Consider the following 12740-nt stretch of genomic DNA (forward strand, 5'->3'; position numbering starts at 1 on the left):
GCAGAAAGAAGAACTCAAAAACAGGATCATTTCCCCATTTGTTTCTGTTTATTGTCAGGTATAATAACTTGTACAATACAAAGAATGATTTGTAGAATCAAAGTGGCGATGTTATACTTGGAATAAATGGTCAGGCTGCAGAGCATCATAGCTGGGATAAGTGTGGTTACACTGGAAATGCATGTCATGAGACCGGGTGAATGGTAAGGAAGACTTAGGCTGATCCCTGATTGTATCACCTGTTTGTTAACCACCCTCATGGAGGTGCAGACACAGCCTGCTGCCGTGCCTGCCAAGCCATCGCTCATTATCTTTTGTTGCCCAGCAACTGGGGAGACCTCTGCTAGAATTGTGTGGCCAATTATACATGGGACTGAAATATGGAGTGACTGGAAATGTACAGTAGAGCAGAGTAATAGATTCTTCAGGCTGCTTCAGGCCGAGTCATCTTCCTCCCTCGGCACAGGCAGAGCCACAGCAGCCCCGCGTTACCATGAGTCATTACATCGGCCGGGGACGCGATAATGGCAGTCGTGGGAGTAACTGTGGGTGAATGCTCAGTTCAACTGGCTCAAAAATCAGAGCTCCTTAAACACATAGCAGTGAATCTGTGCACTGCTTGTTGATCTGATAACAGGAGCGAACCTTTGCAACGAGAAACCGATTCTGTATCATAACTTGGACATTTACAGTACTTTTCTCACATCTGCAGCAAACCCATCTCCAAACCATGATCCAACTGCTTCACAGCAAAATGATAAATACATTAAACAATAAATAACCCAATAAATAAATGAATAAATACAGCGAGTTTCATAAATAGCTGAGATCAACTCACAAATGTGCATGGAGACTTTTTGCAGTACGGTACCATACAGCAGCTCATGTAAATCATTACCTCGTTGATCTTTGCAAAGGAGGTTCACACTCACACATACATACACACACTCACACACTCTTGCACAGGATTAGCATAACGAACGTAATTACTTAAACAGGCAGGAGAGTAAAAGTCTGTAACACATACAGTGCGCCCCCCCCCCCCCCCCCCCCGCGCCCCCCCCCCCCCCCCCGTTTCATTCACCTCTGTTTGCAGGTCAGGGGGAAGGGGGAAGGCAGATTCACCCTGCTGGCACATCTCATTTCCATCAGGTCCCTTGAGTCTCTCCTGATGCATCATGCTGAACATACCTCTTCAAACTATATGGAATATACAGTGCATAGTTTACAAAGCCAAACTTAAGAGAGTTTACATCTGTACAGACAAATCTATGCAATACAGTTTTCTCCTAAAAAAACAAAAAAAAAAAGTTATTTTTATTTCTTTTCCTGATTCATCCTCTGACTTCTCTTTTGTTCTCTTTTTGTTGATCTGTGTGCTTGGATGAACTGGAAGTCTTTGGGGTTGATGATTACATGATGAGAGTAAACAAAGTGATTCTGTGAAATGTACAGTAAGCTGTGTGATTTCGATGTTTCTGCCTTCTTTTCGTCTTCTACTCAGCCCCTCTTTTCAGGATATATTTGATATATATCTATATATATATACTTATATAACTGTTATTAACTGTTATTGAATGTATTTTTGGTAGCTGTGTGGAAGATGAGAAGGAAAGTGCTAACATACATTTGTTCTTTGGGCTCAGCCAATTCATTTTAGACATGTAAAAAAGAAAAAACCTTTCCTTGAATGTGTGAGAAGACATGAACAGTGACAGCCAATTTCATGGTAATGTGCTATATCAAAATACATTTTCCTCTCTTTGATCCAGGCTCTGTGTTAGAGATAGAATGGTCCATGGTGAAGGAATTTGGATCCCGGGCTGTACAGCTGTGCGGCCCCTGCCGAGGACTTGCTAAGGATACGTAATGAATCTACCGGGGTGCAGCAGGTTTAACAGCACTTCTCCTTTTGTTCCTGTTTTTTTTTTTTTTTTTTTTTTTTTTTTGTCGTTCTCGTTCTGCTGGTTGCCATCAGAACCCCGGGCTGTCATAGCTGCTGCGGCTGTAATAACTGTGGTGGCTGCGGGAGCGGCTCCTGCTGCGACTCCAGCTCCGGCTTTGGCTGCGACTCCAGCTGTGGCTGCGGCTCCAGCTCTGGCTGCGGCTCCTGCTGTGGCTCCTGCTGTGACTTCTGCTGCGGCTGTAGCTGCTGTAGCTGTGGCTGTGGCTGCGGCTGGATCGTGACGGGCTGCTGTCGTAGCTGGAAGATGAAGGACTGGGCCGGTAGTATGGGATCGGCCGCTTCCGAGCACTGGAGGAGGGAGAAAAATAAGGGTTTGAACAGTTAGTCCTATGTCCTAGTCCTATTTCCTATGGTTAGACTGTTAAATCTGATGTTAAAGCAAGATTAAGGCAATCAGTGTTAGGTCTCAGAGTGGTGACGTGTAATTAGTACAGGATCTGAAAGAGAGCAGTTAAAAAGAAGCTCTTCAGCCTCACACACACACAAACACACACACACACACATACACAAACATATAGCAGAAAAATGCATGTGTTTAGTTGAAGTTCAAGCTTAGATTGCCTTGTTAATAGCCACCCTGGAAGTACTTCCTGTAAAGTAATTAGCCGTTAGTTCCCTAAAGAACCTCATCTTCTCAGTGGAGGGCAACACCCAGAAAATAAAAATCAAGAGTCAGTGGTGCAGGGAGAGATAAACGCTATCAAGGTATCCCTGCTGCTACGAGGTGCATTTAAAGCGCTGTAGATAACTCAACCCCAGCTTTTGTCTTCTACATTGGCTGTGGCAATCAACAGTGTGAGCAATAAGGTGTGTGGGGGAAAGAGGGGGGCTTTCACTCTAATAAACCTTGATAGCGCTTTAATCTTTGCATCCTTTGTGTTACAACATTAGTGCAGAAACACAGCAGGGTGCGGCTCTAGAGTCGGAGTGAGTTTCAGGAAAGAGATGAAGAAGCAGAGAAAGGACAGAGGAGGAAGCCCGGTTTACTCATGGGAGCTCTGATGATTTGCTGCTCGGCCAAACTTCAGAAGTCACGGTATCGGGGTACTGCTGCACGGCAACTGTTACCGGGGTAACTAGCCGGCAGCAGTCGGGTTCAGCAGCAGCCCGTTGTCCTGGTGTCGGGACCTTTAAGGACTGAAGTGAAAGATAACAAAGTACACACATTTCACCGATGGCTATTTACACTTGAACGAGAAGGTTGCAGAGGTAACACAGGGAGAGGCTGAAACACATTTCATCTGCAGGTGGGACTTTCTTCTTCTTCTGTTTGTCTGAATAATTAACTGCACCTAAAAGCATTTCTATTGGTAACAATGAAACGATCATATGAGAATAAATTAAGAAGTCTAAGAAGTAAGCAGGAAACAAATATGTGGATGAGTCTAATAAATGGTTTTAAAGAGACTCATTAAAATGGAATAGAACAACTGGAACAACTAAATTAACCAATGAAATCTTTTGCTCAGTTCAGTTATTCTTCATTTTACATCCTCATTCTTACGTCTTATTTTATATCTCGTATTGAAGCACTTTGGTCACAAATCACTCAATATTAAAATAAATAAGGGCAATAACTGAAAACATTTATCAATTTAAGTGACTAGCTCTACACTTTCAGGTCCTCAGATCTCATATTTACATACTTTCTGAGATGTACACTTCTATCCGTGTAATGGTATTGATTGATTGATTGATTAAAATAATAATGTCTACAGCACACAGAGTTAACTTATGTGTGGATGATTTGCACTAAGCAAACACGTGAATTTAAGAGAGAAATTGAATAAAGGACTTTTCTTGTATCATATTTACACTGCTCAAAAAAGGAAGACTTGATCATCACAGTATAACAGACAGTCAAACTTCAGCTGTCAACATGTCCAATTAGAAAGTATAAACCATGGTGAATCAATTTCACCTGCTTTGGTGTAAATAAAAGCGACAATAAGTAGACTGGAGGGGCACCAACAAGGCAATTCCCCCCCAAAAGGGGATAATTTTGCTATAGACCAATGCTCTTTCCTTATCCCCCCCGACTGGTTTTTCTATATTTATGCTTTTTGCTACTGTCCTTGTCACTACTGGTAGTCACTACGTGCACCTCATTGAGGCTGCATAACTTTTCAACTCCTCCAGGAAGGCATGATCATATGTGCAGAGGTCATATGTACGAGGAGCCAGCACCATGACCAATACAAAATGACCTTCAGTGGTCTACTCATGTGCATGTTTCTGACAAAACTGTCAGAAACAGACTCTATGAGGGCGGCGTGAGGTCCTGATGTCCTTTAGTGGGACCTGTGCTCACTGTTCACCATCATACAGCTCAACTAGACTTCACCTGTAAACTGCAGAACTGGCAGGTCCCCCCACTGCTGCTCTGTTCTCGTCACAGATAAGAGCTGGTTCACACTGAGTACATGTGGAAACATGAAACAGTCTGGAGTCTGTGGCAGATGTTATACATTTACAGCATCATCCAGCATGACTGGTGTGGCAGTGGGACGGTGATGGTCTGGGGATGCATATCTTTGGAGGGGTCACACAGACTTCCATGTGTTGACCCTCTAAAGCCTGAACAATGAAATACTTGCCAGAAAATTCAAATTCAAGTGTTTATTGAACCTTCTAACAAATAACAAAAAATAAGATCATAATATATCATAATATAATTTATGTTTCAATTTGTGTCATTTTTGCTATATTGTGCAGTTTGTTCGCAGTAACACTGTGTGTATCTGATTGTGTGTGTCAGGTTTTTAAGGTAAAAAACTCATGTATCAAATATGATCCACTTGGCGTTACAGGGTTAACCCAGTGCACCCTGACTGCTTTTAGGTACGAGGATCAAATCCTCAGACGGTGTCAGACTTTATGCTGTTCCTGGACTTGACTTTACACAAGTTCATTGATTCAGGTGTGGGAGACACTATCCCTGTCTCAGTGGGACCGTGGGCAGACATTGCCCACGGTCATTGCAGGTTTTCATTTGTTTTCATGAACTAGACATTAAGATTACTAGGCCTGATACATAAACACTCAAACTGATATTTGGATGTTGGCAAGTCAAACCAAAGTGGAATTTACTATAAAGCAAAACAGGCAATTTCACTTGCATTTCTGCTTTTGTGTACTCACAGTTTTAGTTGTAAGTCTACACAGAGCTGTATGTATCCGGTCCCAGGTATCACCAAAAGGCACATTTTTTGCAGTTTCAGTTCAATCTTTCTACTGAAATGACTCAGAAACACCATATGATTTGTAGTTTTTGTTGGTAGCATGTTTGCTTTTAATTCATACAGTATTTCAATTCTCTAGTGCTATAGTTAGGCAATAATAAAAACTTGTTTAGTGAGGGACAGTGCAGTAAATGAAAGTACAACACTATTACACATGGTATGTCATCTCTAAAGGAAATGAAACATGATGGCAGAGTAAAAACCCAAACATAAAGGACAGTGACCACTTTATGTCCCTCATGATGCCCATAGAAAGTCTGAAATAGATGTTTAAAAGCAGGAGGTAACATTTTCTGTCTACCAGAGCTCCACCCTTATAATGACTGCATCCATTTATGCCTGTGGTTTTTCATTTTTATTCCACATAAAGGATTTAATGGCTCTTAATGGGTTTCTTAAAAATTACCAGTCGTGAGTTGAAACAGAAGCAAAATCCCTTCTCTTTATTTCTTTTGCCTGCCTTTGTTGTAATTTGAAGCTATGAAAGAATGACTTTTGCCGCAGCATGAGTACCATCCTGCCAAATCATGGGACATGCTTTAAGTGTAACGCATTAAAGTGTCTCATATTTAAGAGCCACTCAGGCCTGTGAGAAAGAACAAGATACATGGCTGTGTTATTCCGGGGCTCGGTCCTCGCAGGGAAGAGCTGAAACACACACACAATGTGGAGGAGAAGTGTGTTTAATCATGTGGCGTTACCTGGTGATCCTGCGAGCCTCCATGAAGCTGGGTGAATCTCTTCTTCTTTTGCGGATAGGTGAGTAGCTGCGTGAACGGCGGCGAGCTCGGCTGTCAGTGTCAGAGCGGTTGGCACTCTCCCTGTCCCTGTGTGACACACAAATCAGTCACACCAGCAATGACATCAAACAATGGGAGCATATTATAAATCTACTATACATCAGACAGCGGCTCACCTGGAGGCGTTCTGCCTGTTGTGTGGGGACTTGGCCTTGCTGGGTCCTCTGTCTTTGGAGGCAGAGGGCGAGGATGAACGCCCGCTGCTCCAGGAGCTGCTGCGCTGTCGGAGGTTTGCCTTGCTCCCGACTTTGTTGGCTGACGTGTGTGATTGGTGCCCTGGAGACGCTGATGTGCTCCGGTGGCGTGCCTGACCCCGACTGGATCGGTGGTGTCTCTTGGAAGAGTGGCCACCTTTTCCCCTGGGGGAATGGGAAGTATAATCCAGCAGATGTCAAACAGTTCTCTCTCATTTGCAAAGCCAAAGCGGTGAGGTCCAGCAGTGATAAGAGCCTGAAAGTGCACAATTACAATGGAAGGCTTACTTTCTCTGGTGACGAGAGCTCCTCCCTCTGTAAGTATGGTTGTGATGGGAGTGGGTCGAATCACTGCTGTGAGCAGGGGAGTGGGAGCTCTTATTCTGACCTCTCTGGCCTCCTCTCCTCCCTGACGCCTTGCTCAGAGAGCTCCCTATAGCTGTGCCCCTGCCATCGACACTCCCAGCATCTTCTGCCACACACATCTTTCCCATCTGGTTCCTGATAGGGGCGCTGTGGATCTTGTGCTCTCTCAGCAGAGATGACTGGACGATTGCAGAGCTGGCAGTCAGCATGTGGAACTTCTGTAGAGAAATGATGACCAACAAAAGGGAAAAAAAGAAAAGAAAAAAGAAAAAAAAGGAGAAAAATAGCATCAGAGAGTTTTCAAGTTGGTGATTGAGAGCTATGGTGTACTTGCCAAAAGAAGGTAAACATCTAAAAGAAAAAGATCTAGGTTTTCTCCATATGGCTTATAGATAGTCCTCTATGGTGCAGCGCATGCAATACTTGGCATGCAAAACCATAATGAGTTGAAGAAATCATAATCGCAAAAACAAACAAAACAAAAAAAACTAGGAAGAGGGGGAAGAGAGGGTAGAAAAAAGAAACAAAACAAAACTGTGAACCAAATAAGTTTAAGAGCAGAGGTAGAAAGTAGAGAGCTACAGATTTTGTAGAGTAGAAACACAGGACTTCTTCAGTTTTTTCAGTAATGGTTAAAAAAAAGAAACAAAACAGAAAGAGAAGACAACTTGACGGAACATCACAGAAATGGAAGGAACAAAATAAAGATCACAATTATTGTATCAATCGAATCAGAAAACAAATCTTCTGCTACTCAGTTTTCTCTTTCTGGATTTTTTTTCCTGAAGACAATTGCTGAGATGTGAACAGCGACCCATTTTCTTTGTTTTTTTTAAATGGTTACTCGTGTTTAACTCCCTTCTGGTTAACATCCACTTACCAATAAAGTGGTATTCCCTCCTTTAGTAGGTAAGGTATGAAGAAAAGGGAAAAGTGGGGCAACATAAGTGCATCATTAGATTCACAAAATGCAAGAGAAAAAGACACAAAACCCTTCCCTGCCAGTGACTCATGAGACAATGCATGGAAATCAATAGAAAAGAACTGAAAAGCAAAGAGGAAAACCACAATGTGCAGGGAGTCCCTCACACAGAGAGTTAAATCCTCTGGGCCCAGTCACCTTCCTAAACATCACAGAGCAACGGGTCAGTGAGAGTTAAAGATACTTTCTTTACCTTTTTGCTCTTAGTGTGCTTTATATAATGAGACAGCTGTTTGACTGCCTGACATGTTTGCTAGTTAACTATCTCAGTGTTCGTGCTTGTGGGCTCTTTCATCTCTTTCATACGGGACACTTACAGTTCTCACACTAGCAGGATTTTGCTATTACATGTAGTTCCAGGGAGTTGTTGCTACATTAGAGAGTGCTGTATTATTAGGCTTAAAAAAACCCACACATTTTACCCAAATCAGTGATTTTTTTTAGAGTCAGGAATGACCTTGAAGCTAACAAAAATTGGCAAAGCTTTAAAGGGTATAAAGCAGACAATATCATACACTTTTGTAAATCCCACAAAAAGACCAAAACAATTTTTGGTTGGGTTTTTCTGCTCATAGTTGCTTTGCATCTGCAAGCCACTTTGCAACCCATCTATATCCCAGTTCCTCATTTTTATGCTGTTTTTAAATCAGTGTTTAAATCAGCTGTTTGTCATTAATGGCTGTTCTGTCCCAGGGTTTCCCACCTCTTGCTTTCCTTGTAAAGCTTGAAGGGTGGGGTGTGTGTGTGTGTGTGTGGGGGTGGGGGGGGGGGGGGGGGGGGTGGGGGGTGGGGTGGGGGTGGGGAGCAGAACAATGACATGCTGCCAAATATAAATGAGTGTATAAGGAAATAACACCTGACTTTAGTGGTCCTGAATAAACTGCACTTAATTTATTTTAGCAGGGCAGCCAGTTCAGTTGCTTCACTGGGTAATCTCTTATTTCATTGGCATGAAAATGGGCCGAGCAGTTTACTTTGGAGAAAGCACACACATTCACATGCAGTGCATTTCAGAGGTCCTAGTGCACCAAATGTGTGTTAACGCACGGTTAAAAATAGTTCCTATGACATGCAACATTTACTCTGGAAATTATAATGGCCAGAAAGGATATTAGGAGAGCACTGTCCCCTACGCAGAGCCACTAGCATGGCTCTATAGATGGCAATAGCAGCTTCATTTACCACTTTGCTCGAGACAGAAAAATGTAAACTCTAAATTAGATATTTCCAGTTCCCAGATTCTCTGGCACACTATCAACCACCACCAACTAGTTTCAGTGTATTGTCATTAGCTAGATTGTCATGGAATTTGGTTGATAACTTGATGACAGCGATAAAGCCTAAATAAATTAAAATGCAATCCAATACTTCAGTTTACAACATTCCCGTCAGCCTCAGCTGTACTTTGTGTTAAATCAGCAAACTAAGAGCTAAGTACTAAACATCAGCATCATTACTGTGAGCATGTCTTCACTTCACTTTTGTGTCTAGCTTCAATGGCTTCTTTTCCCTTAACCTGGTTCTGTCAGGGGTCTCTTACTGTTAAAAGGGAGTTTTTCTTCCCTACAGTTACCAAGTGCTGCCCACAGGCATCTGATTGTTGGGGATTTCTTTTACCTTACAACATAAAGGACCTTAAGACAATTCTAACTGTGAACTAGTACCATATAAATAAAACTGATTTTTGTTGTAAAGTCTTACCAAATGAAACTGTTTGTGGAAATGGAACTATTGGGCCCCATTCATAAATTATTGCACCTTCGGTAAGAATGTACAACAGACTGGGTACAGGAATTGTATTGACAGACAGCCTATGTTGTTTGCTTTGGTCTTTTCAGGGGATTTCATGATAAAATAAAAACTAGAGTGCTGTCATCCTTATCCTTTAAACAGTATGTAGAGAGAACCTCTATTTTAAGCATAGGACAAAAAATAGAATTAGCATTACAGTGGGAGTTTAGGGACTGAAATTTGTGATGCACAGTAATGCACTGCTCACTGTAAGCAGGCCATAAAAAGAAGGTTAATCTCCAAAAGGCGCTTTGTCTGAAAGCAAATACAGCTGGGTCTTCCGCATGCATTATCCTGTTCTGTCTGAGCTGCTTCGAAATCTGAAGATACAACAAAAGCACCGTTCTCCACTAGAGAGGAGACAACTAAGCGTAATAATAGGAAAACACAACCACTTGTGCTTATGACAGTTATTGGAAACAGTCGAGGAAATCAATATGGTGAAAATCAAAAGACGAATGTACTAATTCACCGACAAACAGAGAGATGCTGGACAAACAGGAATGCATTCTACCAGAACAGAGAGAAAAGAAAAAAAAATGGACAGAAATGGACCTGGAAGATAAAGCTAGATACTGGACTTCAGGATGAAATTAAGCAGGAAAGAGAAAAACCAGAGCGCTACGTAATCCAATCTTTTAAGAGTCAAATCATAATTGATGAAGTCAAATTAATTTGGTTAAAGACCATTGGTAAACAACAGAAAGAGAGAGAGAGAAAGAGAGAGAGAGAGAGAAACATTGACGTCACTCAGGCTAGGGTGCTTGTCACATTCTCATCTGCATAAAGATCACGTGCGTAGGCAAAGCATTACCTACCTTCCATTTCAATCAGTGACACGTATGCAATATCAACAAAAAACAGGAAAGAAAGAAAAAAAGGAAAAAAAAGAGGAGAAAGGAATGTTCTCCGCAGCGAAAATGGGAAAAAGACAATGACCTCTTTTAGTATCAACGCTACATATTTAGTCCAGAGACTGAGAATAAATTAAACCAAACAAAAACAAAAAAAGGAAAAAAAAGAAAGAAAAATAGAGGGGGGAAAGTAAAAATCAAAATCAGATGGAATTCAAAATCAAATTCAAATTCAAAACAAAGGATGAATCTATAAACTACATGATTTGCTCTGTCTTTTTCGCTTGTACAAATGCAGCCATATTTGTATCAAAACAGGGGAGGGAGGACAGAGAGGGACAGAGTTAATGTTAGTGGACATCCATGTAGAGTAGAATTGCTAAATGGAGACAGAGGAGGAGGAGAAGAAGGAGGAGGAATAGGAAGGGGGGGGGGGTCATGCAGAGCTGGCGGGAAGAAAAATGGCAGAACAACGAGAGTGAGATGTGAGTCACACAGGACACAGATGATCGGGTAGGAAAGAAGAGGAGGGGCTTAAAAAGAGTGCTGGAGGGGAGCAGTCACTGCTAAGATTGACAAACTAAAGACTCAGCACATCTGAAAGGGACCCCAGTCACATTTTGGCCTGGGTCTTCTCCAGCAACAGTAGGAACAGCACTGGTCTACTCTGTACTTTATTTTTGGACGTCAGCCCAGCTTTCTTCCAGGCATTCCTTTGTGTTTATCACCATAAACACAGGTACAACAAGAGGGTGCCTTAAGGAGCTTTTCTGAGCTGCTGTTTAAACTGTTAGTGTGTACAGAGAGCTTTCAATCAAAATGGCTTGAGTCCCTTTAAAAAAAAAAATCATGTTAATTAAGGTGTGAGTTGTCCGAACTATTTTCAAAAGTCCATGTAATCGTGTTTAAAGATATCCATTAATAATGCGCAGGAAGAAATTAGCCCTTTTGGGACCGTTTCATCCACTGTGGAGGAGGCAGAAATGGATGCTTCCCATAGAAAAGCCTAGGGATGCTGCAGGATGGATCAGTTAGTAGAAGCCTTACCTCTGGAAAAAAAAACAGTATAGTTAGATAAATTATAAATAGTTTGTCTTTATTGTCATTTCTTGTTGTTTGATTAAATCTGATGAGCCTAGCTCAGATTGGCTCATTACTGCCCCCCCTGTGGCATGATAGAATTAAACAAAGTCGCCTTTGTTGCTTTCTTTTTTCTTTATCTCCAACTTCTGCAGACTAGACTGCAAGCTGTATTAGTGTATTTCTCACTTTTGGCATTTTGTATTTAGATTTTGTCATTTTTGAGATATGATGCCATAAACTGACCTTGAGGAGACCCACACATTGCACAGTTTTAGGGAACACATTGTGTTAATCCAATTTATCCAAACAAAATGGTGAGATCCTCACAAGTGGTTTTCAAAGGGTAGTTTGGTAAAAATCTGTTTGCAGTTAAATTTGTAATAAATACAATGTAATTATTCTATTAGCAAATAAATAAATACAGATAAACTGCTTATTTGTATTGTGTCTTCTTCCTGTTTCCCTCCTCTGATCTGTAGCTGGTTGCAGCAGATGGCCCGCCCCTCCCTGAGTCTGGTTCTGATGAAGGTTTCTTCCTGTTAAAAGGGAGTTTTTCCTTCCCACTGTCGCCAAGTGCTTGCTCATAGTGGGTCATGCTCTGTATTATTGTAGGATCTTTACCTTACAATATAAAGCACCTTGAGGTGACCGTTTCTGTGATTTGGTACTATATAAATAAAATATCTGGAATTGAGCTAAAATGAAATAGAGTTGATTTGAATTTCCATTACCCACAAACAGTTAGGAAATGCTCATCTTGAAGAAAATTCCAAACAAAAAATAGCCACTGTTGTAGTGGGTGTTTTCTCCAGTGGCAACAAGGAGCAGTAAAGAGCAAATAAAAGTAAAATTTATCTTGAATTAGAATGATTTTCAAACTGCATGCTGTGTTTTTCCAGAGAGAAGGCTTTGGACGGATGGACTGACTGGTTAGTTTGGCCCAACAGCAGCTTAACAGCACAGAGCTGTTACTCTGAGCTTTCCTCTGGGACATCTGAGGGACTCCCTCCCACACAGTGAATAAGACTGCTTCAAACAGAGCTACAGGATGGCTACAGAAACACAAACTGAGATGATAGATAGTAAAACCAGAGCTGCTATGCAGAACATTTGCTTAGTCACACAACTGCTGCAGTAAAATCAGACTTCAGTTAGATCCAGGATCTGTCACTCATAACCATCCTCCTGTGCAATGTTCCACTTTGATATTTTTCAAATATTTGAGCTTTTGGTGGAGATTAAAAAGAGTGGTAGTTTATGTGCCACAAAGATGCTGCTTTAGAAAATGTGAACCAATTACACGCTCCTCTTTTACTATTTCCCAACAGAATGGCTCAAATGTACATGACCAAAGAGAGCTTGCTTGGCATTGTCCAGATTAAGTATAAACAAAAAAGGCAGGAACAGAAGAGATACTGCCTCTTAGGGGCCTCATGCACATCGACATGGTGAAGTAAAGCAA

General features: G+C 41.6%; 1 protein-coding gene across 2 annotated transcripts in view; it reads right to left on the reverse strand.

Annotated features, from left to right (window-relative positions):
• Window positions 1-1053: 1053 nt before the first annotated feature.
• srrm3 (serine/arginine repetitive matrix 3) overlaps window positions 1054-12740 on the reverse strand; it is a 107380-nt gene continuing 95693 nt past the window's right edge. Inside the window, exons 11-14 of one of the 2 annotated variants that reach the window (XM_063486876.1) lie at window positions 6491-6783; window positions 6125-6367; window positions 5910-6035; window positions 1054-2254 (exon numbers count right to left, since the gene is read on the reverse strand). In XM_063486876.1, coding sequence (XP_063342946.1) covers window positions 1975-2254; window positions 5910-6035; window positions 6125-6367; window positions 6491-6783 — 942 coding nt within the window. In that variant the 3' untranslated portion in view covers window positions 1054-1974. Of the gene's footprint in view, window positions 2255-5909; window positions 6036-6124; window positions 6368-6490; window positions 6787-12740 lie in introns of both variants that reach the window. The other variant, XM_063486875.1, reaches the window with a different exon arrangement.

The sequence above is a fragment of the Pelmatolapia mariae genome, linkage group LG10_11 (assembly GCF_036321145.2).
Source record: "Pelmatolapia mariae isolate MD_Pm_ZW linkage group LG10_11, Pm_UMD_F_2, whole genome shotgun sequence".
NCBI lineage: Eukaryota > Metazoa > Chordata > Actinopteri > Cichliformes > Cichlidae > Pelmatolapia > Pelmatolapia mariae.